Source organism: Marmota flaviventris, chromosome 17 (genome assembly GCF_047511675.1).
Source record: "Marmota flaviventris isolate mMarFla1 chromosome 17, mMarFla1.hap1, whole genome shotgun sequence".
In the NCBI taxonomy this organism is placed as follows: domain Eukaryota; kingdom Metazoa; phylum Chordata; class Mammalia; order Rodentia; family Sciuridae; genus Marmota; species Marmota flaviventris.
Genome location: NC_092514.1, coordinates 59529290 through 59555289, shown reverse-complemented (window position 1 = coordinate 59555289; position 26000 = coordinate 59529290). Strand labels below are relative to the sequence as shown.

At 46.0% G+C, this 26000-nt stretch overlaps 1 protein-coding gene, 1 long non-coding RNA gene and 3 other non-coding genes across 7 annotated transcripts; 2 read left to right on the top strand and 3 right to left on the bottom strand.

Moving 5' to 3' along the window:
• Positions 1-5877: 5877 nt before the first annotated feature.
• Positions 5878-6068, bottom strand: LOC114081270 (U2 spliceosomal RNA). Its single transcript, XR_003580763.1, has one exon. It is a non-coding gene; the product is annotated as a U2 spliceosomal RNA (small nuclear RNA).
• Positions 6069-6529: 461 nt separating this feature from the next.
• LOC114081263 (uncharacterized) lies at positions 6530-13683 on the top strand. Its single transcript, XR_003580758.3, has 3 exons — positions 6530-8309; positions 12879-13036; positions 13228-13683. It is a non-coding gene; the product is annotated as an uncharacterized lncRNA (long non-coding RNA).
• On the bottom strand, positions 11799-11989 carry LOC114081269 (U2 spliceosomal RNA). Its single transcript, XR_003580762.2, has one exon. It is a non-coding gene; the product is annotated as a U2 spliceosomal RNA (small nuclear RNA).
• A 1170-nt stretch (positions 13684-14853) lies between the features above and the next one.
• LOC114081267 (U2 spliceosomal RNA) lies at positions 14854-15044 on the bottom strand. The gene has a single exon (XR_003580760.2). It is a non-coding gene; the product is annotated as a U2 spliceosomal RNA (small nuclear RNA).
• Positions 15045-19399: 4355 nt separating this feature from the next.
• Positions 19400-24869, top strand: Ccdc200 (coiled-coil domain containing 200). 3 transcript variants are annotated; one of them, XM_071603442.1, is made up of 5 exons: positions 19400-20321; positions 22567-22915; positions 23633-23728; positions 24435-24473; positions 24699-24869. In XM_071603442.1, exons 1-5 carry the CDS (start codon positions 20208-20210, stop codon positions 24818-24820), a joined length of 720 nt encoding a protein of 239 aa, XP_071459543.1. In that variant the 5' UTR covers positions 19400-20207; the 3' UTR covers positions 24821-24869. The 3 variants fall into 3 exon arrangements, 1 of the variants encoding a protein (XP_071459543.1); XR_011705024.1 differs by lacking the exon at positions 19400-20321 and adding an exon at positions 23054-23151 and having other exon boundaries at positions 21772-22915; positions 23633-24473; XR_011705023.1 differs by lacking the exon at positions 19400-20321 and having other exon boundaries at positions 21772-23151; positions 23633-24473.
• The last annotated feature ends 1131 nt before the right edge of the window (positions 24870-26000 follow it).

Below are 26000 nucleotides of genomic sequence, written 5' to 3'. Positions count from 1 at the left end.
TGCTTTTACAATATTGAGGTATGTTCCTGTTATCCCTAGTTTTTCTAGAGTTTTGAACATAAAGGGATGCTGTACTTTGTCAAATGCTTTTTCCGCATCTATCGAGATGATCATATGGTTCTTATTTTTAAGTCTATTGATGTGGTGAATAACATTTATTGATTTCCGTATATTGAACCAGCCTTGCATCCCAGGGATGAATCCTACTTGATCATGGTGTACAATTTTTTTGATATGTTTTTGTATCCGATTCGCCAGAATTTTATTGAGGATTTTTGCATCTAGGTTCATTAGAGATATTGGTCTGTAGTTTTCTTTCTTTGAAGTGTCTTTGTCTGGTTTAGGTATCAGGGTGATGTTGGCCTCATAGAATGAATTTGGAAGTTCTCCCTCCTTTTCTATTTCCTGAAGTAGCTTGAAAAGTATTGGTATTAGTTCTTCTTTAAAGGTTTTGTAAAATTCTGCTGTATACCCATCTGGACCTGGGCTTTTCTTAGTTGGTAGTCTTTTTATGGTTTCTTCTATTTCCTCAATTGATATTGGTCTGTTTAGGTTTTCTATATCCTCCTGACTCAATCTGGGCAGATCATATGACTTAAGAAATTTATCTATGCCTTCACTATCTTCTAATTTGTTGGAGTATAAGGATTCAAAATAGTTTTTGATTATCTTCTGTATTTCTGAAGTGTCTGTTGTGATATTGCCTTTTTCATCCCGTATGCTAGTAATTTGAGTTCTCTCTCTTCTTCTCTTCGCTAGCATCGCTAAGGGTCTGTCGATTTTGTTTATTTTTTCAAAGAACCAACTTTTAGTTTTGTCAATTTTTTCAATTGTTTCTTTTGTTTCGATTTCATTAATTTCAGCTCTGATTTTAATTATTTCTTGCCTTCTACTTCTTTTGCTGTTGTTTTGCTCTTCTTTTTCAAGGATTTTGAGATGAAGTATGAGATCATTTATTTGTTGGTTTTTTCTTTTTTTAAGGAATGAACTCCAAGCAATGAATTTTCCTCTTAGAACTGCTTTCAATGTGTCCCATAGATTCCGATATGTTGTGTCTGTGTTTTCATTTATCTCTAAGAATTTTTTAATTTCCTTCTTGATGTCTTCTATAACCCATTGATCATTCAGTAACCTATTGTTCATTCTCCAAGTGATGTATGCTTTTTCCTTCCTTCTTTTATCGTTGATTTTCAGTTTCATTCCATTATGATCAGATAAGATGCATGGTATTATCTCTACTCCTTTATATTGTCTAAGAGTTGCCCTGTGACATAATATATGATCTATTTTTGAGAAGGATCCATGTGCTGCTGAGAAAAAAGTGTAACTGCTTGATGTTGGGTGGTCTATTCTATATATGTCAATTAGGTCTAGGTTATTAATAGTGTTATTGAGTTCTATAGTTTCCTTATTCAACTTTTGTTTGGAAGATCTGTCCAGTGGCGAGAGAGGTGTGTTGAAGTCTCCCATGATTATGGTATGGTGGTCTATTAGACTCTTGAACTTGAGAAGAGTTTGTTTGACGAACATAGCTGCACCATTGTTTGGGGCATAAATATTTATGATTGTTATGTCTTGTTGGTGTATGGTTCCCTTAAGCAGTATGTAGTGTCCCTCTTTATCTCTTTTGATTAACTTTGGCTTGAAATCTATTTTATTTGATATGAGTATGGACACTCCTGCTTGTTTCCGAAGTCCATATGAGTGATATGATTTTTCCCAACCTTTCACCTTCAGCCTATGTATGTCTTTTCCTATCAAATGCGTCTCCTGTAGGCAGCATATTGTTGGGTCTTGTTTTGTGATCCATTCTACTAGCCTGTGTCTCTTAATTGGTGAGTTTAAGCCATTAACATTTAGGGTTATTATTGAGATATGGGTTGTTCTTCCAGCCATATTTGTTTATTTCTGTTACTAAACATGGTTTGTTTTCCTCTTTGATTATCCCCCCCCCCCTTTACTGTCCTACCTCCCACTGTTGGTTTTCATTGTTATTTTCCATTTCCTCTTCCTGTAATGCTTTGGCGAGGATGTTTTGAAGAGATGGTTTTCTAGCTGCGAATTCTTTAAACTTTTGTTTATCATGGAAGGTTTTAATTTCATCTTCCATCCTGAAGCTTAATTTCGCTGGATACACAATTCTTGGTTGGAACCCATTTTCTTTCAGTGTTTGAAATATGTTATTCCAGGATCTTCTAGCTTTCAGAGTCTGTGTTGAAAGATCAGCTGTTATCCTGATTGGCTTACCCCTAAATGTAATCTGCTTCCTTTCTCTTGTAGCTTTTAAAATTCTCTCCTTATTCTGTATGTTGGGCATCTTCATTATAATGTGTCTAGGTGTGGATCTCTTATGATTTTGCACATTCGGCGTCCCGTAGGCTTCTAGGATTTGGGATTCTGTCTCATTCTTCAAGTCTGGGAAGTTTTCTTGTATTATTTCATTGAATAGACTTCTCATTCCTTTGGTTTGGAGCTCTGTACCTTCCTGTATCCCAATGACTCTTAAGTTTGGTCTCTTAATGTTATCCCATATTTCTTGGATGTTCTGCTCATGGTTTCTTAACAGTCTTGCTGAGCTGTCTATGTTCTTTTCCAGTTGAAATACTTTGTCTTCATTGTCTGATGTTCTATCTTCTAAGTGTTCTACTCTGCTGGTAGTATTCTCCATTGAGTTTTTAAGTTGGTTTATTGCTTCCTGCATTTCTAGGATTTCTGTTTGTTTGTTTCTTATAACCTCTATCTCCCTGTATAGTTGATCCTTTGCTTCCTGGATTTGTTTGCGTAATTCGTTGTCGAAGTGATCTTTCATTGTCTGATTTTGCTGTTTAATGTCTTCCTTGATACTCCAGATCATCTGAAGCATGTATATCCTGAATTCTTTATCTGACATTCCATCTGCTGCAGCTGTTACCTCTTCTAAAGTTGTGTTGACCTGCATTGCTTGTGGTCCTTTCTTTCCTTGTCTTTTCATACTGCTTGTGTATCTTTCCTGCAGGTGCGGGCGGCGGCTCTGCTCTCTCCTTATTCCAATTGGGGTGTCGTGGCTACCACGCCGGCAGGTCACTGGGCCTGTTCTGGGAGCTGGCGGCGGCTCTGTTCTGCCCCTACTCCAATTGGGGTGACGAGTGTACCACGCCGGCAGGCCACCGGGCCTGATCCGCCGGTCGGTTGCAGGTTTGCCTACCCTGCAGGCGCGGGCGGCGGCTCTATTCTGCCCCTACTGCAAATGGGGTGACGTGTCTGTCGTACCGGCAGGCCACTGGGCCTGTCCCGCTGGTCGGTCGCAGATCTGCCCACCTTTCGGGCACGGGTGGAGGCTCTGCTCTGCCCCTACTCCAATTGGGGTGTCGTGACTACCCCGCCTGCAGGACGCTGGGCCTGTTCCTGGCACGGGCGGCGACTCTGCTCTGCCACTACTCCAATTAGGGTGGTGTTTGTACCACGCCGGCAGGCTCCTGGGCCTGATCCGCCGGTCTGTTGTAGGTCTGCCTACCTTGGAGGCGCGGGCGGCGGATCTGCCCTGCCCCTCCTACCACGCCTGCGGACCCCTGGGCCTGATCTGCAGGTTGATCACTGGTCTGCTCACCCTGCGGGCACGGGTGGCGGTTCCGCTCCGCCCCCACTCCAATTGGGGTCATGTGACCACCACACCGGCAGGGCCTGATCCAGGCGTGGGAGAAGGATCTGCTCTGCCCCTACTCCAGTTGGGGTGACGTGTGTACCACACTGGCAGGCCACTGGGCCTGACCCGCCAGGCTGTCACAGGTCTGTTTACCTTGCACGCTCATTCGTCACAGCGCGAACCGCGGCTCTGCCCTGCCCCTCCTACCACGCCCATGTACCACTGGGTCGCGGGTCTGCCCACCTTGCGGTTGCGGGTGGCGGCTCCGCTCCGCCCCCTCTCCAATTGGGGTCACGCGGTCACCACGCTGGCGAGCCGCTGGGCCTGCTCCGGGCGCTGGCGGCGGCCCGGCTCCTTCCCTCTGGCTCGACGACAAATTGAGGAGACTCGGGTGACTGTGCCTCACCCCCCCTACCAGGAGACCAACTGCTTATGTCACCACTGGTATTGATGAAGTTCCCTCCTCCGCCGCTTTCTGCAGACATCAGATCTCTGCCATGTTGGTATCCTATGCGAATGGCAGCATTTCGTTCCCCTTGCCGGGCAACCAAAGCACCGGGTGAGTCCTGACCGGCCCTCAGCAGGACCCGGACCGAGAAGCAGTTTCCGCGGGCTCCTAGCCCCGGGCCAGGGAAGTTCCGGGAGCCGGAACTCGGCCGCTCCGTGCTCGGTGTAAGCTCCTATAAATGTAAGCTCCAAGAAGCAGTCCCCGCGGGCTCAGTTCCGGGAGCCGTAATTCGGCTGCTTAGTGCTTGTTGTATGCTCTGGTAGGAGCAGGGTCCAAGAAGCAGCCTCCGCAGGCTCAGCAGCCCTGGGCCAGGGCGGTTCCGGGAGCCGGAACTCGGCCGCCCCGCGCTCGGTATTCACTCCGATAAGATCAGGTTCTAAGAAGCACCCAGGCGCTGAGCCCTAGCAATCTGTCTGCAAGCCGCAGGCGAATTGCAGCCTGAAATTACCTGTTCTATGGCTGAATGAGCTGCGGTCAGTCGAAAACAGGGGTGGTGACGTCAGTTTACCAACATGGTGGCTGCTGGCCTCCTCTGTGGTCTGACCGGTGTGGAGAACCGAGATGGACCGCTTCCTTCCCCCCGTCTCGAACCCAGAATTCAGCCCTGAGTACGGTGCTTGCGCGGCTGGCAGAAACTGCAGCGCTGTAACCCTGCGTCTCTATCCCAGCGCACGCTGCAGATTCTAGCCGCGGGGCGATTTGCTGAATAAGCAGTGTTACCCTCCGTGCGACAAACCTCTCGCGTTTGAGTCCCCGTAGCTGATCCTCGTGCGATGGAAATCCTTCCTCCAGGTTCCGGAGCACCCCACTATTGCTGGAAATTCCTAACAAGATATCCTTTAGCCGTCCTGACTTGTCATACTCCCACACAGTGAAGCAGCACACGGGGGCAATGCACTCCACTCGCCGCCATCTTCCTTCCTTCTTCACTAAATATTTCTTGAAGGACTAAACCCTTGGAATGCTACCTTGCTATTTAGGAGTATGTGTCCCTGCTCTCCCCCTCAACCCCAGGTGTTTTCTCTTAGTAATTGTCCATCCACTGCACCCAGCCCGCCCCTCTGCAGTTTGTCTGCAAACCTCCACTTATCCCTGGAGTTGAATCCAATCTCACCCCACATTGGGGTGGTCCCTGTACCTATCTTTCACCACAGCCCCACTTCAATCTTGACAAAGCAGCCTCACCATCTTCTACAAGAATCAGGAATATAATTTTTCTTTAACGTTGGAAGTAATAAAACTTCTGAGGGCACTGAGTGACATCTTTGTTGTCACTCAGTCACCGCAATCTAGTGTAATTCCCAGGTGCAGGCAATACACAAGTGAGTTGAATAGCCCGTGACTTTGGCCAGGGTCCAGGGTCCAGGTGGATCTGCTTGGATTGATCTGTTACTTTACCACCGAGTCACATCCCCAGCCCTTTACTTTTCATTCTGAGAGGTTCTCACCAAGTTGCTTAGGACCTCGCTTAATTGTGAGAGGACACACTTCATTAGGATAGACCTGGTAAGAGAATGGCAAACTCAAACCAGGAAACGCTAGGACTAGAAGTAAGTGAGACCGAAAGGACCACAATTCCTCCTGAAACCCTTTGTTTGGACTGGAGTAAGTAAGGGAAAAGAGACACGCCCTAGCACCTGAGAGCAAGACAACCAAACAGAAGAAGAAAAAAAAGAAAAACACACACTGGCAAGAAACACATAGCCAGTTTGATTCTAACATTAAGACCAGATGTTAAGATCCCCGAGAGGGGTACACCGTTCCTGGAAGTACTGCAATACCAGGTCGATGCGTGGAGTGGACGGAGCAAGCTCCTATTCCAACTCCCTGCTCCAAAGATCCATTTAATATATTGTCCTCGGATAGAGGACGTATCAGATATTAAACTGATAAGAACAGATACTACACTTGATCTTAGCCAAAAGGCCGAGAAGCGATACCGTACCACTCGCCCCTCGCCCTCACCGCCCTCCGCTCGCCCACTTTCAACTCGCGGTGAGCGCCGCCACGCCTACTCCCACTCTCTTTTTCTCTTGTCTCCTTCAGGCTCCCACGGCGCTCCACTGGGCCCGCGTGCAGTCTCACTATTGGCCTCACCTGGAACAAGGAATTTTAACTAGTCCTTCGCGGCTCCGGCGTTCCGGAGCTGTGGAGTCCTCCCCTGCTTTGCATGCGCCTGCGCTGCCCCTTACCCGGGGAGGCATGGCTACCCCGTGACTTCCTCTCTGGCGCCCACCCACTGACAAAAACAGAACCCGGGGGGGACTGGGACTGAGCGGTTAGAGGGGGCTGAATGCCGGAAGGAGTTGTTGGCTGTGAGCGGGCCCAATTTTCCCCGAGGACGCCATTGAGAGACATTCGCAAAAGACGCCCGGGCTGTATGTTTTGGTATTGTTGTTTTTATAATTTCAGTCCTTTGAGATATTCTTGATGATTTCTTTTTATTTATTTACTTATTTTTATGTGGTGCCGAGGATCAAACCCGGGGCCTCGCGCGTGCTAGGCGAGCCACAACCCCAGCCCTGACTGTATGGTTTTAATTCGTTCTTTGCCAGAGGAGAGGAAGACCAGCTTCGGACCTGACCCGTCTGGAGAGGCTTGTTCTGAGTCAGGGCGGTCCGGAGGTCCTCTCTGCAAGGGGGAAGGCTGCGAGCTCTTTCCGGTGGGGCGAGCCCCGCAGGGCAGAGGGAGGGGATTCCCCCCAGCTGCAGAACCGGTTTCTATTGGCGCTTGTACAAATCAATGCTGTTTCCTTTCCCCCTGGTTCTCACCCGGTCGCTGGGCTACATCCCCAGCTCTTTTGTGTGTGTGTGTGTGTGTGTGTGTGTGTGTGTGCGCGCGCCTTTAGTACCGGGAATTGAATGAGTTCACTCGCTCGACCACTGAGCCACACCCCCCAGACCTATTTTTGTATTTTATTTAGAGATAGGTTCTCACTGAGTTGCTTCTTAATCGCAGGGAGAAAGCCGTTTGGGTGTCGCCTCCTCCAGGACGTCTTCCTTAAGGAAGGGCCCTTCCTCACCACACTCAAATGTAATCGGCATCCATCCTGTACATTTGATTGCACCCTGTTATTTTACGGCAGGCACACCGTTCGCCCGCCGTTTGGAGCCATTCCTCATCTCCCCCACCGAAACATGAGGCCCTAGAGGGTACTAGTCCTGTCAACGCCAGCAGTTGAGAGTGCTCAGCTAACCTTTGTAGGGGAAGGAAGCCGTGGGAGAGGACGTGATGGACACCAGGGAATGAACCAGAGAAGACGCGTGGAGGAGGCTACAAGCTGTATAGGGGCTAAGGCCGGACACCTGAGTAGGGATGCTCTGGGGAAGTGGGGATCAGGCCCCCGGGAAAGGCTGGGGTAAAGTTTCTCTCTGCGGCAGAGTCGGCATTTGCCTTTCCCATCCATTCTCTTTGCCTACAGCACTTCAGTTTCTTTGGTTTGATCGCAGAAAAGCAAGAGGCTATCATGGGTGTAGGACTGACGCTCAGTCAGTCATTTTCCCCCTGCCAGGCGGAAAGCCTGATGAATAGCCAGGACCAACAGAAACTGAGCGCTCTCTGTGTACTGCATCTTTCAGTCCGCTCCACCGTGAGGTGGGTGTTATTGTCCAGGGCCGAGTTTAGACTGAGCCAAGTCTTCTAGGATAACATTTTAAGGGAGTGCCCCTCTAAAAACTTTCCAGTAATGGAGATAAATAATATTTTAGTGCAATGTATCTTACCCATCAAGACGATCAAAATATGCATCTTGATTACCAAGGCTTTTTTTTTTTTTTTTTTGAGGGGGGTGCGTGTTTGTTTCTTTGCTCAAGGCCCCTGTCTGGCTCCTTTCACTCCACCCTGGTCCCCGCCTTGTTATCATCACCTCCATTCTCCTGACCGGTGCTGAATGGCAACCACGGGCCACATGGAGCCCTGGAAAGGTGGTTCCTTGTAGTTCAGTGGTGCTGTGAGTGTAAAATACAGTGTTCAAATGTGGAACATCTCGTTTGTGATTTTACATCTGTGTGGTGTTCAAGCGAGGTTTTGGATTTATCAAGGTAAATAGATATTATTTCAAGATACTAAACTTGATTTCCCCTCTTTTTTTTTTTTTTTCCTTTCAAAACCACTATGTCCCCAGCCTTTTGATCCATGCTTTTAGATACTGCCTTGACCTGAGGAAGATTTGGCTCACAGGTAGGTTACTTGTGCACACCCTGTGCTTCACTGCTAGGACAGCAGACCCAGACTCAATGGTACCTGAGTCACGGTTGGGGCAGTTGAGATATGTGAAATGAAACCTGTTCTAAGGTGCTTGGTTTTGGGCTGGGGATGTGGCTGAAGCGGTAGCCCAATTGCCTGGCATGCGCGGGGGGGGGGGGGGGGGGTGCTGGGTTCGATCCTCAGCACCACATAAAATTAAAGTCCACTGAGGTACTTGCTTGCATTTTCTGTGTTGTGATGCTATTTGTTGAATGTAATAATTAGATATTTGTGAATATATTGCTGTAGGGCTGGGGATGTAGCTCAGTGGTAGTGTGCTTGTCTAGCATGCACAAGGCCCTGGGTTCCATCCCCAGTACCACCCCCCCAAAAAAAAAATGAATATATTTCTGTAATTCCCGACAACATCCAAAAAATAAAATCATCCTAAATTGAACACAAAGAACGTGCCTCCTCGATAATTTAATATTACACACACGGCTCATGTATCTCTAACAGGCAGCACTGTCTTAGGCTGAGAAATTAGCTCAGAGAGCCTAAACAATTGACCAATGTCACACAGCTAATATGCAGCAAGGTCACACAATTTGAACCCAAGCTTCTTTTAATTACATGGGGTGGGGTGTCTTCATGTTTTTTGATCTCTTTTTCTTTTTTTACACGGGGGATTGACCTAGGGTACTGTACCACTGAGCCACATCCCCAGCCCTTTTTATTTTTTATTTTGAGACAGGGTCCTGCTAAGTTGCTGATGCTGGACTGAACTTGCAAACCTTTCTGCCTCAGCCTCCCAAGTTGCTGGGATTACAGGCTTGTGCCGCTGCACCCGGTGTCTTCGTTTTTTAACTGTATAGTGGGGGTGATGATGACACTTCTCTAAGTAGGCTACTTTTGAAGCTATGGGGGAAATAGGAGCGAATACGCATCTCTTAAGTGTACACCGGAGAAAGCCACTTCTCATCTGTAAAATAGGAATAATGTCCACTTTACAGTGCTGTGCACAACCTGCCCCCGCCCATCGTGGGCATTCTACTTCATGTCCCGCTTTGCCTCGCTTTCTTTGTTTCATGCCATTCGTTATCTTTTGTAATGTACATAGAAAATGTGCGGATGGGGATGATGTAGCTAAGTGGTAGAGTGCTTGCCCAGCATGAGTGAGGCCCTTGGGTTTGGACCCCAGTACCTCTAAAAAGGTAAAAGACAATTCCCAAGATAGAAATATAGACACATGGCTGTATAGCATATTCGCAAATATACTGGTATGACTGGGTTATTGTTTTCTTTTATTTTTGGCTGAGATTTCCTTTGATCCTGTATTCTTAGCCCCTAGGACAGAGCCTGACATGACTTGGCATATAATGGCTATTTGCTGAAGGAATATGTGAGGGTCAAATGAGGCGATGTATATAATGTGCTCAGCCACACCTCACGGGACTCTGTGGGCTTCCCCCATCCCATGATTCCTGGTTAGTTCTGTGTGCATCAGGCTGCCTTCTGCTCACTGATTTGGTTTTCCTGACAAGGGGGTGTGCGGCATTGTAGGCATGAGGGTGCAGGTCGTTGGAAACTAAGGTCTTTGCAAACTAAGGACTCCACTTTCTGGCTCGTGATCAGCCGTGAGGTTTAACGTGATTGTCCCATGTGTGCACAGACCAGATCACCTCAAGAGATGGCAACAGAAGCACATGATGTTAGGGAGGCTTCCTCTGGGTGCCTGTGACCCCTCAGTGCTGCAGCACCAGGCTAGAGATTTGGGAATTTCTGTTGCAGGACACCGACTCCAAGGGCACAGTGAAAACTGAGAAGCTGTGCATGTTGCCCCGGTCTCACCAGCAGGCACGATATCACATTTTTGGAAAATTGCCAATCCCTGAGGGGAAAATTTGCCTTTCAGTGGAGTTTTTATTTAATTTTATATATCTGCTTTAGAACCTCTTCTTCTTTCCTGTGAACTTTCCATGCTTGGCCCTTACCCATTTTATTCCTCCTAATGTGTGTGTTTTGTCGTTTATTATTATCTCTAGGTGCTTTTTTTTTTTTTTAATTGTTGATAGATCTCTATTTATTTATACGGGATGCTGAGAATCGAACCCGGTGCCTCACACATGCCAGGCGAGTGCGCTACCACTGAGCCCCAGCCCCATAGGTGCTTTTTTCTGTTTGTTTGGTAGTGGAGAATGAAACCAGAGGCACTTTACCACTGAGACACATTCCCAGTCCTCCCCCTTCTTCAGACACTAAATGGCTTAGGGCCTCACTAAGTTGTTGAGGCTGGCCTCAGACTTATGATCTTCCTGCCTCAATCTCTAGAGTCTCTGGGCTTAGAGGTATATTATACCACACCCATCTAGGAGCTATTCACATATTAGAAAGTTACATTCTTTTTCCATGTGCAAAATAATATTTGGCTCAGTGGTTAAGCATGCCTGGGTTCAATCCATGTTACAAAAAAAAAAAAAAAAGCCACTGAAAACTTCAGCCTCTACCTTTGCCTTCCTTTTTTTTTTTTTTTTTTGATATTTAGTTGTCTATAGACCTTTATTTATTTATACAATGCGGTTTTGAGAATTGAACCAGTGCCTCACACATGCCAGGCAAGTGTGCTACTGCTGAGCCAGAGCCTCAGCGTTTATTCAGAAAGCAGGCAGCATCTGCTCATTTCCAGTAAAAAATCTCTCTCTCTCTCTCTTTTTCAATTCCCCGTACCTACCTGTACCTATCTATCACCACAGCCCCTTTGGAATATTTACAAACTGGCCTGGCCATCTTGTACAGGTATCAGGAATATAATTTTTCTTTCACATTGTAGGGAATAAAACTTTTGAGGGCACTGACATCTTTGTCATCACCCAGTCACCGCAGTCCAGTGCAATTCCCAGGTACCAGCAATACACAACTGAGTTAAATAGCTCATGACCTTTGCCCAGGTTCCAGGTGGATCTTCTTGGACTCCTTTATTATTATTATTATTTTTTGGTATTGGGGATTGAACACAGAGACACTTTACCACTGAGTCACATCCCCAGCCCTTTGCTTTTCATTTTGAGACAGGCTCTCACCATGTTGCTTAGGGCCTTGTTCAGCTGTTGATGTTGGCCTCAAACTTAGGATTCTCCAGTGGGCTTCGTGTTTAATTTAGCACAGACCTAACAGGCCAATAGTAATTTGCTATGTGAGCCTTTAAAAATCAAGAAACACTAGGACAATCCCTCCTGGAATTTTGGTGTGCAACGGAAAGTGGACATGATGGTCAAAGACAAAGCTGAAAACCATAGTTGACATAGTTCAGTTTTTAGCAAGAAAGTGAAAAGGAGCAGAAAGCGGCATGAGAGACTGACTTGCTTTGGGAAGAAACGAAGATATTTCAATAAAAACCAGGGAAGAGAAAAATCCAAAACCAAGAAAGTTATTTGAAGGGGCAGTGTAGAGGCTGATTTTTAAAACAGTATACAGGTTCCCCCAGAGGGGTGCACCGTTCCTGGAAGTACTGCAATACCAGGTCGATGCGTGGAGTGGACGGAGCAAGCTCCTATTCCAACTCCCTGCTCCAAAAATCCATTTAATATATTGTCCTCGGATAGAGGACGTATCAGATATTAAACTGATAAGAACAGATACTACACTTGATCTTAGCCAAAAGGCCGAGAAGCGATACCGTACCACTCGCCCTTCGCCCTCACCGCCCTCCGCTCGCCCACTTTCAACTCGCGGTGAGCACCGCCACGCCTACTCCTACTCTCTTTTCCCCGTGTCTCTTTCGGACTCACACGGGATCCCCTGGGCCCACGTGCAGGTTCACTATTGGCCCCACCTGGAACAAGCAATTTTGACAATCTCTAGCGGCTCTGGCGTTTCAGGGCGGAGGATGCCTCCACTACTTTGCATACCCCGCCCCGTCCCCAGGAAGGCGTGGCTACCGCCGGGGACTTCCTCTCTTCCGCGCACCCACTGACAAAAACAGAACCCCGGTATGAAGATGTGAATTTGCTGTCAACATACATTATATACAAACAGAGATATGATAAATTGTGATATAAAGGTGTATTAAGAATTGTATGTAAAAAAATATAAGAGAGCTCATGTGTAATGGCATAATTTGGCGTGAACATTCTTTATATAGTTACGAAAAATTGTGCTGTGAATGGATATTTATGAATGTAATGCAATTCACTATTGTCATGTATGTAAGAAATAAATAGATGAATAAATTAAAAAAAGAAAAAAGCAAGATCTGAGGAGAGACAGGATTTTTTTTAAAGAAGTATTTTTTTTTTTTTTAGAGAGAGAGAATTTTAATATTTATTTTTTAGTTTTTGGCAGACACAAGATCTTTGTTTGTATGTGGTGCTGAGGATCGAACCTGGGCCGCAGGCGGGCGCGCTATCGCTTGAGCCACATCCCCAGCCCCAAAATACCTCTTAATTGCAGTCAAGGCCCCCATTCTGCTTCTCACAAAGCCTTGAACCCAAGCCTGGAATCTTGCTTCTTGGTCTTGACATTCTTTCTAGGACTGGGGCCATATCCCCTTATTTGTGTCTACAGGGCCTAGGAGTTGTCTTTTATACTCCATTAAGACTTGGCCTGGGAGGCCAAAAACCACCCTCCAACAAGGGCACAGAAGGAATCACTTCCATCTTCTCTTGTCTCTGGTAGCTCCCCAGGCTCCTGCATGTCCATGTCAGCTCAGTCCTTCATAAAGGGTAAGTTTTCTAGAGAGTACCATTCTACCATTGGCTCCTCTGTTGAGATGACCCCCCCCCTTCACTTCCTTCAAATTTTCAGCCACCTCTGCACATTGCTTTCAAGAATCCTCAGCCCCAGCCCCAGCCTGTCCTAATCCCCTCTGGCAATTCCCTTCTCCTCCCTGAGTTTCTGCTTTCCTTTATTTCAGGCACTGATGTGTCCATGTGGAAGACACCCCACTGACAAGATGGATGAGGCAAGGCTGAACAAGGCCTTAAGGTGGCTTCAGATGAGCTCTTCTTAATCTTCCTACCCTGCAGCCTCCTCCTGCTTCCACATACTTTGGACCTCTTGCGAGGCCCTCAGTAAATGTATGGAGAATGTCATTAAAATTTTGCTTAGATAATGTTCACTTTAATATTACATACTCACACAAAAAGGTCAAGCAGGGTGCATTTTCCATCCCTGAGTTCAAACTGTAGGAATAGCTCTGCCAGAAAGGAAGACCTCAGCCAGGCCCTGGGGCACATGCCTCTAATCCCAGAGGCTTGGGAGGCTGAGGAAGGAGGATCATCAAGTTCAAAGCCAGCCTCAGCAAAATAGGGAGGCCCTAAGTAACTTAGTGAGACCCTGTCTTTAAATAAAATATGAAAAAGTCTGGGGATGTGCATCAGTGGTTAAGCACCCCTGGGTTGAATCCATGTTACCAAAAAAAAAAAAAAAACACTGAAAACTTCAGCCTCTACTTTTGCCTTGCCTTTTTTTTTTTTTTTTAAATATTTAGTTGTCATAGACCTTTATTTATTTATACAAGGCGGTTTTGAGAATTGAACCAGTGCCTCACACATGCCAGGCAAGTGTGCTACCGCTGAGCCAGAGCCTCAGGCCCTATACTTTGCTTTTATTTAGGAAGCAGGCAGTGATAAACATATCTACCAGAAGGTAGCATCTGCTCCTTTCCAGTAAAATCTCTCTCTCTCTCTCTCCAATTCCCTGTACCTACCTGTACCTATGTATGACACAGCCCCTCTGGAATCTTGACAAACTGGCCTTGCCATCTTGTCCTGTATCAGGTATATAATTTTTCTTTAACATTGTAGGGAATAAAACTTTTGAGGGCACTGTCATCTATGTCATCACTCAGTCACCACAATCAAGTGCAACTCCCAGGTACCAGCAATACATAACTGAGTTAAATAGCTCATGATCTTTGCCCAGGTGGATCTTCTTGGACTCCTTTATTATTATTATTTTTTGGTATTGGGGATTGAACACAGAGACACTTTACCACTGAGTCACATCCCCAGCCCTTTGCTTTTCATTTTGGGACAGGCTTTCACCGTGTTTCTTAAGGCCTTGTTCAGCCTTTCCTCATCCTCTGGTGTTGTCGGGTACTCCAGTGGGCTTCGTGGTTCAATTTAGCATAGACCTAACAAGCAGAATAGTGATTTGCTATGTGGGCCTTAAAAATCAAGAAACACTAGGACAATCCCTCCTGGAACGCACTGTAATAATCTGGGTGTGCCACAGAAAGGGGACCATGATGGTCCAACACAAAGCAGAAAACCATAGATGTCAGAGTTCAGTAAGAGGCAGGAAAGACTAACTCCCTCTGCAGTTGCTAAGCAGTAAGGATTGCGAAAACAGAGGTTAAAAAAAAGTATACGAAAGAAAAGAAAAACTAAATCGACCCGTTTTAAGAAAATAACTCTTGGAAAAAAATGCTTTTGGGACTGAGATCTGAGTGAAAAAAAGGGGAAAGTCGCTTAGGGCTCGCAGAAAATAAGATAAAAGCATATACTCTGACCTTTAAAACAGCACATAAGTTCCCCCATAGGGGTGCACCGTTCCTGGAAGTACTGCAATACCAGGTCGATGCGTGGAGTGGACGGAGCAAGCTCCTATTCCAACTCCCTGCTCCAAAAATCCATTTAATATATTGTCCTCGGATAGAGGACGTATCAGATATTAAACTGATAAGAACAGATACTACACTTGATCTTAGCCAAAAGGCCGAGAAGCGATACCGTACCACTCGCCCCTCGCCCTCACCGCCCTCCGCTCGCCCACTTTCAACTCGCGGTGAGCGCCGCCACGCCTACTCCCACTCTCTTTATCTCGTGTCTCCTTCGGGCTCGCAAGGGGTCCACTGCCCCCGCGTGCAGATTCACCATTAGCCCCACCTGGAACTAGGAATTTTAACAGTCCCTCCGGGCTCCGGCATTCGGGGCTGAGCAGCCCTCCCCTACTTTGCATGCCCCGCCCCTTCCCCGGGGAGGCGTGGCTACCGCCAGGGACTTCCTCTCTCGCCCCCACCCACTGACAAAACAGAACTCTGGGGGTCGGGGGGACTGGGACTGGGCAGCTAGAGAGAGCTGTAAGCGGGCCCAATTTTCCCAAGGACGCCGTTGGGAGACATTTACAAAAGACCCCCAGGCTGTATGTTTTGTTGTTGTTGTTTTATAATTGTTATTGTTGTTTTTATAATTCCAGTCCTTTAAGATATTCTTGATGATTTTTTTTAATTAATTTATTTATTTATATTTATATGGTGCCGAGGATCAAACCCAGGGCCTCGCGCGTGCTGGGCGAGCCACAACCCAGCCCTGACTGTATGGTTTTAATTTGTTCTTTGCCAGCGGAGCGGAAGACCAGCTTCGGACCTGACCGGTCTGGGAGAGGCTTGTTCTGAGTCAGGGCGATCCGGAGGTCCTCTCTGCAAGGGGGCAGGCTGGTGGCTGACAGCCGGAGAAGGCAGCAAGCTCTTCAGGTGGGGCGAGCCCCGCAGGTCAGAGGGAGGGATTCCCCCCAGCTGCAGAACCTTAGCCAGTTGGCGCTTGTAAAAATGATCGTCGTCCAGAGCTTGGTCCCCTTACAGCTGCCTCTGCCCGACGAGGTTTCCTTTCTCCCTGGTTCTCACGTGGTGGCTGGGCTACATCCTCAGCTCTTTTTTTTTTTTTTTTTTGTACCAGGGATTGAACTCGAGGGCACTCGACCTCTGAGCCACATCCCCAGCCCTATTTTTGTAGTTTATTTAGAGACAGGGTCTCACTGAGTTGCTTAGTGCCTCCCTCAATTACTGATGCTGGCGCCACACTGGGATCCTCCTGGCTGGACTCCTGAGTTGCTGGTATTTCAGTCATGCGCTGTATTGCCCGGCTCAGTCCCTTTTTTTCCCCCTTTATTTTATTTTTATGTGGTGCTGAGAATCGAAACCAGTGCCTCACACATACTAGGCAAGCTACAACTGAGCTACAACCCCAGCTCCCAGTCACTTCTTAATGGCAGAGAGAACTCCGTTTGGGATTCTCCTCCTTTAGGACGCCTTCCATAAGAAGGGCTCTTTCACACACACACACACACACACACACACACACGAATATATTGCTATAATTACCACCAATATCGAAAAAAATCAAATCTTCCTTAATTGTACACAAAATCCGTGCCTTCTGGATAATTTAATATTACGCATATGACTCACTTATCTTTAGCAGGCTCACTTCATAGGCTAAGAAGTTAGTTCAGAAAACCTAAGCAATTGGTCAAGGTCACACAGCTAGTATGAAACACCATCAGAATTTGGTCCTATGTTTCTTTTAACTACATGGGGTGGGGTGTCTTCAATTTTTGTTTTATTTGTGTGTGGGGATTGAATTAAGGGTGCTTCACCACTGAGCCACATCCGGAGCCCTTTTTAGTTTTTATTTTGAAACAGGGTCTTGCTAAGTTCCTGATGCTGCCCTGTACTTGCGATCCTCCTGCCTCAGCCTCTGAAGTGGCTGGGATACAAGTGTGAACCACTGTGCCCAGGGTCTTTATTTTTTAATACTGTATAGCGGGAATGATAACACTTCTCTAAGTAGGCTTCTTATGAAGCTACAAGGGGAAATGCAGAGTGTGTAGGAATTTGTTAAGTGCATGCCAGAGAAAGCCACTTCTCTTCTGCAAAATAGGAATAATATCCATCTTACAGAATCTCCCCCTGCCTGTCCTGGGCATTCTTACTTCTTGTCCTACCTTGCCTGGCTTTCTTTTTTTTTTTCCATTCATCTTCCTCTATCATATAGGGTCTTGTGCATGCTAGGCAAATGCTCTACCTCTGAGCTAAATTGAGCCCATTTTTTATTTAATTTTAAAAAATGTTTATTTTTTAGTTGTAGTTGGACACATACCTTTATTTTATTGATTTTTATGTGGTGCTGAGGATCGAACACAGAGCCTCTCCCATGCTAGGCAAACACTCTATTGCTGAGCCACAACCCCAGCCCTAATTTTTATATTTGCTTAAGAACTGCTCTTGTGTGTGTGTGTGTGTGTGTATACTGTGTGTTTTGGGCCTTGTGCATTTCCCTTCCTAAATGCAGTTTGTCTTTTATAATTATTTCTGGGAGATCTTTATATTTTAGAAAGGTACTTTTTCTTTAGTATGTAATTTTTTTTCTTAATTTGGTACCTTCGTTATCCTGTGTGTTATTTTAAGTTTTTATTATGGAGATTTTTTTAAAATAATTTTTTGGTTATACATGGACACAATATCTTTATTTTGTTTATTTTCGTGTGGTGCTGAGGATTCAACCCAATGCCTCACAAGTGAGAGGCAAGTGTTCTGCCACTGAGCCACAACCCCAGCCCCTTATGGAGATTTTGTTGTGTGTGTGTGTGTGTGTGTGTGTGTTTTAGTGTAGTCAATTAATTATTCTTTTCTTGCATGTTTTCTGAAGTTTGAGACATCATTAAAAAACCTTCCGGTTAACGTGAATTTTCTCTGTTTTTTTCCCCTAGATTTTTTCTTTTTCCTATACTAGGGATTGATCTTAGGGCTTTGGGTATGCTAGTTCAGCTGTATACCAATAAGCTACTGCCTCAGCCCTATGGTTCCATTTTTTTTTTTTCACTTTGAATTTTTGACCCACTTGGTATTATCTTTGTGTTTTGAGATAGGACTGCAACTGTATGCTATCTCGATAATTACTCGGGTCTTGCAACAATATATAGACTGACTCCATGACTGCCCACATAATTTGTTGGGTCTGATGTAAAATGAAAATGAGAGTCCTTTAAAAAAAGAAAAGAAAAGAAAAGAAAAACATGCCATTGCAAAGTAGGGTGACTATGGATAACAAAAATGTAGTATAGATTTCAAAAATCTAGAAGAAAAGATTTATTTTTTGGTGCTGGGGATTGAACCAAGTGGCATTTTACCACTGAGTAAAATACACAGTCTTTTTTATTATCTTGGGACAGTTGCTGAAGGTGATTGGCTGGCACACGGTGGGCACTCAATAATGAATGACAGGCCCTTTTTTTTTTCCTCAAGATACTAAGGATGGAACCGAGCCCATCTCAGCTGTGGGGGGAACTGATTCAAGAAGCTGGACACGTGGGTGCTGAGGGCCAAACATGGGGAGCTTGTTCTAGTTCTTAAAATAAGGGGGACGGTCCACTGGTGCCTTTATTTGAGCTTCACCACCCCCTAGGGGAGCTGTGTCATCAAGACCCAATTCCCTTTTCTCAGCAGTGGGGGCAGCAGAGAGCAGCATAGGCAGTCCATGCCAGAAGGGCATTTATCCATTTTGTGCTTACCTGTCCCATGATAAAACCAAGGTCTAGAGAGAGAAAGTCAAGGACACCAGGTGGTGGACAGACCGAGGCTCAAAGCCCAGCCTTCCTGTTCAGAGCCACTAGATCAGGTGGCTACACTCCATGATGGTGTCTGGTTTTATCCCAAGATGAACATTCCCTGTACCCCCCACTTTCATATTTTTACATGTCAGAAAACAGGATGCATCTTATGTTTGATGCCCCAGAAAGCAGTGCTGCCATTCTGGGACAGAGTCTGTCTGCTTTGCTTTCTTAGGGGTACAGAAAACAATAATGCCTCTCACAATCCATGACATGTTAGACATTGTGAAATTTTATAATAAAAAAGTCTCCATTGAGTCCTGTGTTTGACAGATTTTTTTTTCTTTTTGGCCATACTGGGGATTAAACCCAGGGCTCACTCATGCTAGGCAAGCACTCTAGCATTGAGCTACATCCCCAACCCTTTTTATTTTATTTTGAAAGAAGTTCTCACAGAATTGCCCAGTTTGGTCTCAAACTTGAGACCTCAGTTTCTTGAGGAGCTAGGACTGCAGGCATGTTCCACTGCACCTGGCTCTCCATTGCAATATTTTTAGAGTTATTTTATATGAATATAAATGTGCTGTGAAGATAGATATCCAGTAACTAGCCTCTATTTCATCTATTGCATCTGGCAACTCTCATAAACCTATTGTTGCAAACAACAGCACTCCTTGGTGCTGGGAGAAGGGACCAGCAACTGTTTTACCAAAGGAGAAAAAGATCCAAAAAGGTTCAGTATCCCTCTGGGCCCAGAGCAGAGCTGTGAAGTCCCTATCAGCTGTTCATATTTGGATGCCCCACTATGAGAGCTGGTATTTCCAGGCATTCCTTGAGGTCAACAAATAACCTTCACAGGGAAGCCTCCAAGACTGTGGTCTGCCTAAGTCCCCTCAGCAAATATGTGACAGAGCCAGGATTGAATTTGAATCTGTTTAATACCAAAGTCCAAGGTAACTCCACTACACAGCTAGGATTAACAGGTTCTTTGGAGCTGATCTGATACAAAAGTTGCTTTCCACCCTTCAATGAAGGTTAGTGGATTTTGTATTTTCTTTTATCTTGACTCAACACAGACATTTATGGAAGGGGGAGAGTGAGGAAGAAGAGACAAAGGAGTGAGGAAAAGTACTTTCAGAGACTTTGGAGGGAGAGAGGGTCAACAGAGGGCCAGTGGTTGCTGCTGGAAACCCCTCAGGAGAAGTAGGGGGGAAAAAAGCCAGAAAGAAAAATGAGGAGACTTCCCTGCAGAATTGTTCCTGGGGCCCACTGAGACTTCACACTAAGATGGGAAAGTGCCTTCTATCTGCTCAGGACCCTGGAGAGAAAGAAAGGAATTTAGCAGACTTACAGGTGTTTACCAGGAGCCTTGAGAAGAACAACCCCCCCCACGCCACCAAGGCAGGGCGGGGGACCTGCCCAGTTGCCCTGGCAGTGGCCACATTGTGAGGTGGTTGTGGTTATAGGCAGTGCATTTGGGGTAGGAGGTGACAGAGGTGGTGGGGGCACTGTCCTGGGCTGCCTGCCCCCACCTCCTGTTGGGGCTTCCACCATCCCACCATCATGGGTAGTGCCTACCACTGGGAAGCCCGGCGCCGACAGATGGCTTTGGACCGGAGGAGGTGGCTAATGGCTGAGCAGCAGCAGCAGCAACAACAGCAGCAGCAGCAGGAACAGGTACATGGGAAGGACCAGGTCCAGCAGGGTTCTCCATGGAGTAGGAAGAAAACGGGGAAGACAATCCCCTAGGGAGAAGGCTGCTATTTGGTGAATGTTGCTTACTGGGGTAGGAGGGAAGCAAGGTCATTTAGAATTCTCTCAGAGAAACTATGGTGGTGGTGGTGTTATCACCTTAGTTTTGCTGTTGTAGGCTGGTGGGTACAGGGATATTTGGCCTGGGAGGGTTTTTGTTTGTCTGTTTGGGACTGAGAATTAAACCCAGAGGTGCCTAACCATTGAGCTACATCCTCAGCCATATATATCATATATATATATATATATTTTTTTTTTTTTTTTTTTTTTTTTTGAGACAGAATCTCACTAACTTACTTAGGGCCTCAAAAAGTTGCTGATGCTGGCTTTGAACCTGCAATCCTCCTGCCTCAGCCTCCCAAGTCACTGGGACTACAGCATGTGCCACTGCACCCAGCATGGCTGAAAGGTTTTGAAGCTGGGCTGTCTATATAGTTGCCACCAGCCTGTAGGCTATTGAGCTACTGCAATGTGGCTAGTGAGAATGAAGAGCTGAGTTTACTATTTTATATAAATTTGATTAATTTAAATATAAAATTTTTAGAACAAATATTCAACTTACATATTAGAAAAATTTTAGGAGTGTTTGGTGTAACTGAGATGTCTAAATCTACATTATCTTCTTCTTTTGTTTTAAATACTTTTTAGTTGTATATGGACACAATACCTTTATTTATTTATCTTTATGTGGTGCTGAGGATTGAACTCAGGGCCTCACACATGCTAGGTGAGTGATCTACCACTGAGCCACAACACGAGCCCCCTAAATCTCCATTTTCTACTGTAAATTTTATGAAATTTAAAGAAGATCAGAAAGAAAAAAAAAGAAGTAATTAGAGATCAACAATTTTGGTGAAAATTTAGTGTTCAAATGAAGATGTGCTATTAAATATAAAAGGTGTACTGTGTTTTGAAGACTTGGTATCAAAACAAAGAACATAAGATATTAATTTTATTTTTTGGTACCAGAGATTGAATGCAGGGAGCTTAATTACTGAGACACATCCCTAGCCCTTTTTATATTTTATTTGGAAACCAGGACTTGTTCAATTGCTTAGGTCTCGCTAAGTTTCTGACTTTGAACTCCTGATCTTCCTGTCTTGGCCTCCTGAGCTGGTGGGATGACAGGCATGTGCCACTGAATGTGGCTGAAATATTAATATTTTCATATTGATCACAGGTTTGGGATGTATTTGGTTAAATAAAATATATTAAAATTAACAGTACATGGTGATATCCTCCTAATCCCAGTACTTGGGATACTGAGACACGTGGAGTGCAAGGTCAGGAACATCCTGGGTAATTCTGGATGCAATCTCAAAAAGAAAAGAAAGAAAGAATAGGCCAGTAGATGTAGCTCAGTCTTAGAGACACCCTGGATTCAATTCCCAGGACTGGGGTGGGGGAGGAAGATATATATATCTTTTTTTTTTCCTTTTTCATCTGTTCCTCCTGATCTCGTGTGTGGCTACTAGAATATGTAAAATTACACATGTGGCATACATTGTTTTTATTGGACAGTGGTGGTTCAAATTAAGGACTTGGTATCTGGCGGTGGCAGTGGCGGTGGGGAATACCTGTAATCCCAATGGATTGGGAGGCTGAAGCAGGAGGATGGTGAGTTCAAAGCCAGCCTCAGCAATTTAGTAAGGCCCTAAGCAACTCAGAGAGACCCTGTCTCTAAATAAAATATAAAAATGGACTGGGGATGTGACTCAGTGGTTAAGCACCTCTGGGTTCAATTTCCTGTGTCCCCCCCACCCTACCACCCCCCAAAAAAAAATCAAAGTAAGGACTTATTCTTTATCCTCTGGCAATGAAAATTCCTTTCAGTGCCCGGCTCCAAGCTAGGCTCAGATGCTCAGACAGTGCCACCTCCTGGAAAGAGGCTGTGCTGGGTGGCACAGTCCCAGGAAATACTTTTTGGGTTTTGTGGCAGGTGAGGGAAGGCAGCCTGGGCCCCAGCTTCAGCCTCCAACTGCAGGGAACAGAGATGCTTCTAACCACCCTGGCCTCTCTATTCACTTGCCTCACTGTCTCAAACCTCTGTGGCCTCTGGGTGACAGGGTGGGAGGGTGGAAGATGCCACTTGGCTGGAGCTTCTTGTCAGCAACCAAAGAAACACCAAGTGGAGGAATACCGATCTGAGAAAAAATCCCAAACTTATCAGGAGTTGGAGGAGTCCTGGGCTCCCTCCGCACAGCTGCACCAGCCATTCGTGCAGCCGAAGCCACCAGCGCAGCCGAAAACACCAGCAGAGCCAAAGCCACCAATACAGCAGCCACGGCACCAGCCAACACAAGCACAGCTTCTGCCGCTGCAGCCAGAGCCACTGCCACCACTGCCACCACCACCACCCCCGCCACCACCACCACGGCCACCACAACGAAGTGATCAGGACCCGCTTACTCAGTGCAATTTTCTGTCCAGTGTCCAGGATTCCCAAAGGCAAGGACCCCAGCCTGACTCACTGGGGGCTCCTGAAGCTGGAGGGCAATTGTATAACCTCTCACGTCCTGGTAAGTGAGGCTCCTGGGAGGGGAGAGGCTGAGGAGAGAACCCCTGGATCCCATCCCAGCCCCAGATCCAGAATCCCTATCTGCCACCACAGCTTGTCCAATCCTCCTCAGCACCCTCAGCCTTTACTACCTCTGTAGCTACCGCCTCTGGGTGAATTTGTATCAAACTGGGGCTGCAAAGAAGCCTGTCATCTTCTGCAGAGGATGTCTGACGTGGTGTCATCCTCTCTTCCATGGTGAGGATGACAGAAGATGGGGTGGGGATGGTCAGAGAGGTGGGATGTGAGTTGTAGCTTATCAGCAGATATACTGAGCCTTGCAGATCGGATACAGGGAACCACAGCATAGCTTCCTAGTTCTGAATCTTCAGGGTGGGTTCAGAATGTGTTTTGCGGCAGGGAGGGGTCTGCCCCTGACCATCAGACTTGTACCTGGGCCCCAGACATGATAAAAAGTCCAGTCCTGATGTGTTCTGTCCTCAGAAACTCTGGTATGAGCTGGGTACAGTGGAGGATGCCTGTAATCCCAGATACTGAGGAGGCTGGAGCAGGAGGCTCAAAACTTTGAGGCCAACCTCAGCAACTTAGTGAGACCCTGTCTCAACCTAAAAAAAAAAAAAGGCTGAGTTTGTAGATGTAGATGTATAGTTTAGTAGTACTACCAGAAAAAGAAAAAAGAAACTTTTAGATGAGTAACTTATGCTTGTTTCATCACCAGGTCTCATGAACTCCTGCCTTTCTAGCCTTAACAAACACCCTGGATATTCATGTTTCAAGGTGAAACAGAGCACAGAGGAAGGGAGGCTCTGGCTGAGTGAGTGTGCCCTTGTGTGTGTGTAGTCCACAGAAGCCTCCTTAGCAGGAGACAGGGAAGGGAACTGGAATTATTTCAAAGTCACTCTGAATAGCCAATTTCTCTATTCTCTATTCCTTGCCCCATAAGCTTCTGTGTCCTGCTTGCTTGTCTGCTCCTGCATTTTCGAGGATATGGTTCTTTCCCCCTTAAAACCCCAGAGAACTCGGACCCGGCACTGTTCCTGGCAGAGACAGGTCCTGTAGGGAGCAGTCACCAGCTGGCTAGATAAAGACTCTCCAATTTGGGCAGAATTCAGACTGAGGGTGTTTTCTGAGTGATTGGCCCACAACAAAATGGTGGTACATTCTACAAGGATGCAGTGAGGATATGTCAATTTGGGGTTCTCTCAGGAGCCTGCAGGGAGAGAGAGGTCCCAAGCACAGAGGAACCCCAATTTGGGGTTCAGTGCCTGTTACGTTCTGAGGATCATCTGGCCCAAAATACCTTTTAATTGCAGACAAGGCCCCCATTCTGCTTCTTACAAGCCTGGAATCTTGCTTCTTAGTCTTGACATTCTTTCTGGGACTGGGGCCATCTCCCCTTACTTGTGTCTACAGGGCCCAGGAGTTGTCTTTTGTACTCGGTAAGGACTTGGCTGGGAGGCCTAAAACCACCCTCCAACAAGGGCACAGAAGGAATCACTTTCATCTTCTCTTGTCTCTAGGCTCCTGCTTGTCCATGTCAGTTCAGTCCTTCATAAAGGGTAAGTTTTCTAGAGAGAACCATTCTACCATTGGCTCCTCTGTTGAGATGACCCCCCCTTCACTTCCTTCAAATTTTCAGCCACCTCTGGACATTGCTTTCAAGAATCCCCAGCTCCAGCCCCAGCCCCAGCCCCAGCCCCAGCCCCAGCCCCAGCCCCAGCCTGTCCTAATCCCCTCTGGCAATTCTCTTCTCCTCCCTGAGTTTCTACTTTCCTTTATTTCAGGCATTGAGGTGTCCACGTGGAAGACACCCCACTGGCTCTGCAAGGTGGTTTCAGATGAGCTCTTCTTAATCTTCCTACCCTGCAGCCTCCTCCTGCTTCCACATACTTTGGACCTCTTGTGAGGCCTTCAGCAAATGTATGGAGAATGTCATTAAAATTTTGCTTAGATAATGTTCATTTTAATATTACTTACTCACACAAAAAGGTCAAGCAGGGTGCATTTTCCATCCCTGAGTTCAAACTGTAGGAATAGCTTTGCCAGAAAGGAAGACCTCAGACAGGCCCTGTGGCACATCCTGTAATCCCAGAGGCTTGGGAGGCTGAGGAAGGAGGATCATCAAAATAGAAAAATAGGGCTGGGGATGCCGGCTAGGGCTGGGATTGGGGTGGGATTGGGGAGCAGAAGTGGTCGAGTGCCCCTGAGTTCAATCTCGGCCTCAGCAAAATAGGGAGGCCCTAAGTAACTTAGTGAGATCCTGTCTTTAAATAAAATATAAAAAAGGACTGGGGATGTGGCTCAGTGGTTAAGCATCCCTGGGTTCAATCCATGTTACCAAAAAAAAAAAAAGCCACTGAAAACTTCAGCCTCTACCTTTGCCTTCTTTTTAAAAATATTTAGTTGTCATAGACCTTTATTTATTTATACAATGTGGTTTTGAGAAGTGAACCAGTGCCTCACACATGCCAGGCAAGTGTGCTACTGCTGATCCAAAGCCTCAGCTTTTATTCAGAAAGCCGGCAGTGATAAACACATCTACCAGAAGGCAGCATCTGCTCATTTCCAGTAAAAAAAAAAAAAAAAACTCACTCTCTCTCTCTCTCTCTCTCTCTCAATTCCCTGTACCTATCTATCACCACAGCCCCTTTGGAATCTTAACAAACTGGCCTGGCCATCTTGTACAGGTATCAGGAATATAATTTTTCTTTAACATTGTAGGGATTAAAACTTTTGAGGGCACTGACATCTTTGTCATCACCCTGTCACTGCAATCAGTGCAATTCCCAGCTACCAACAATACACAACTGAGTTAAATAGCTCATGACCTTTGCCCAGGTTCCAGGTGGACTTATTATTATTAATTATTATTATTATTATTATTATTATTATTATTTGGTGTTGGAGATTGAACACAGACACTTTACCACTGATTCACATCCCTAGCCCTTTGCTTTTCATTTTGAGACAGGCTCTCACCATGTTGCTTAAGGCCTTGTTCAGCTGTTGATGTTGGCCTCAAACTTAGGATCCTCCTGCCTCAGCCTCTGGTGTTGTCGGGTACTCCAGTGGGCTTCGTGTTTGAT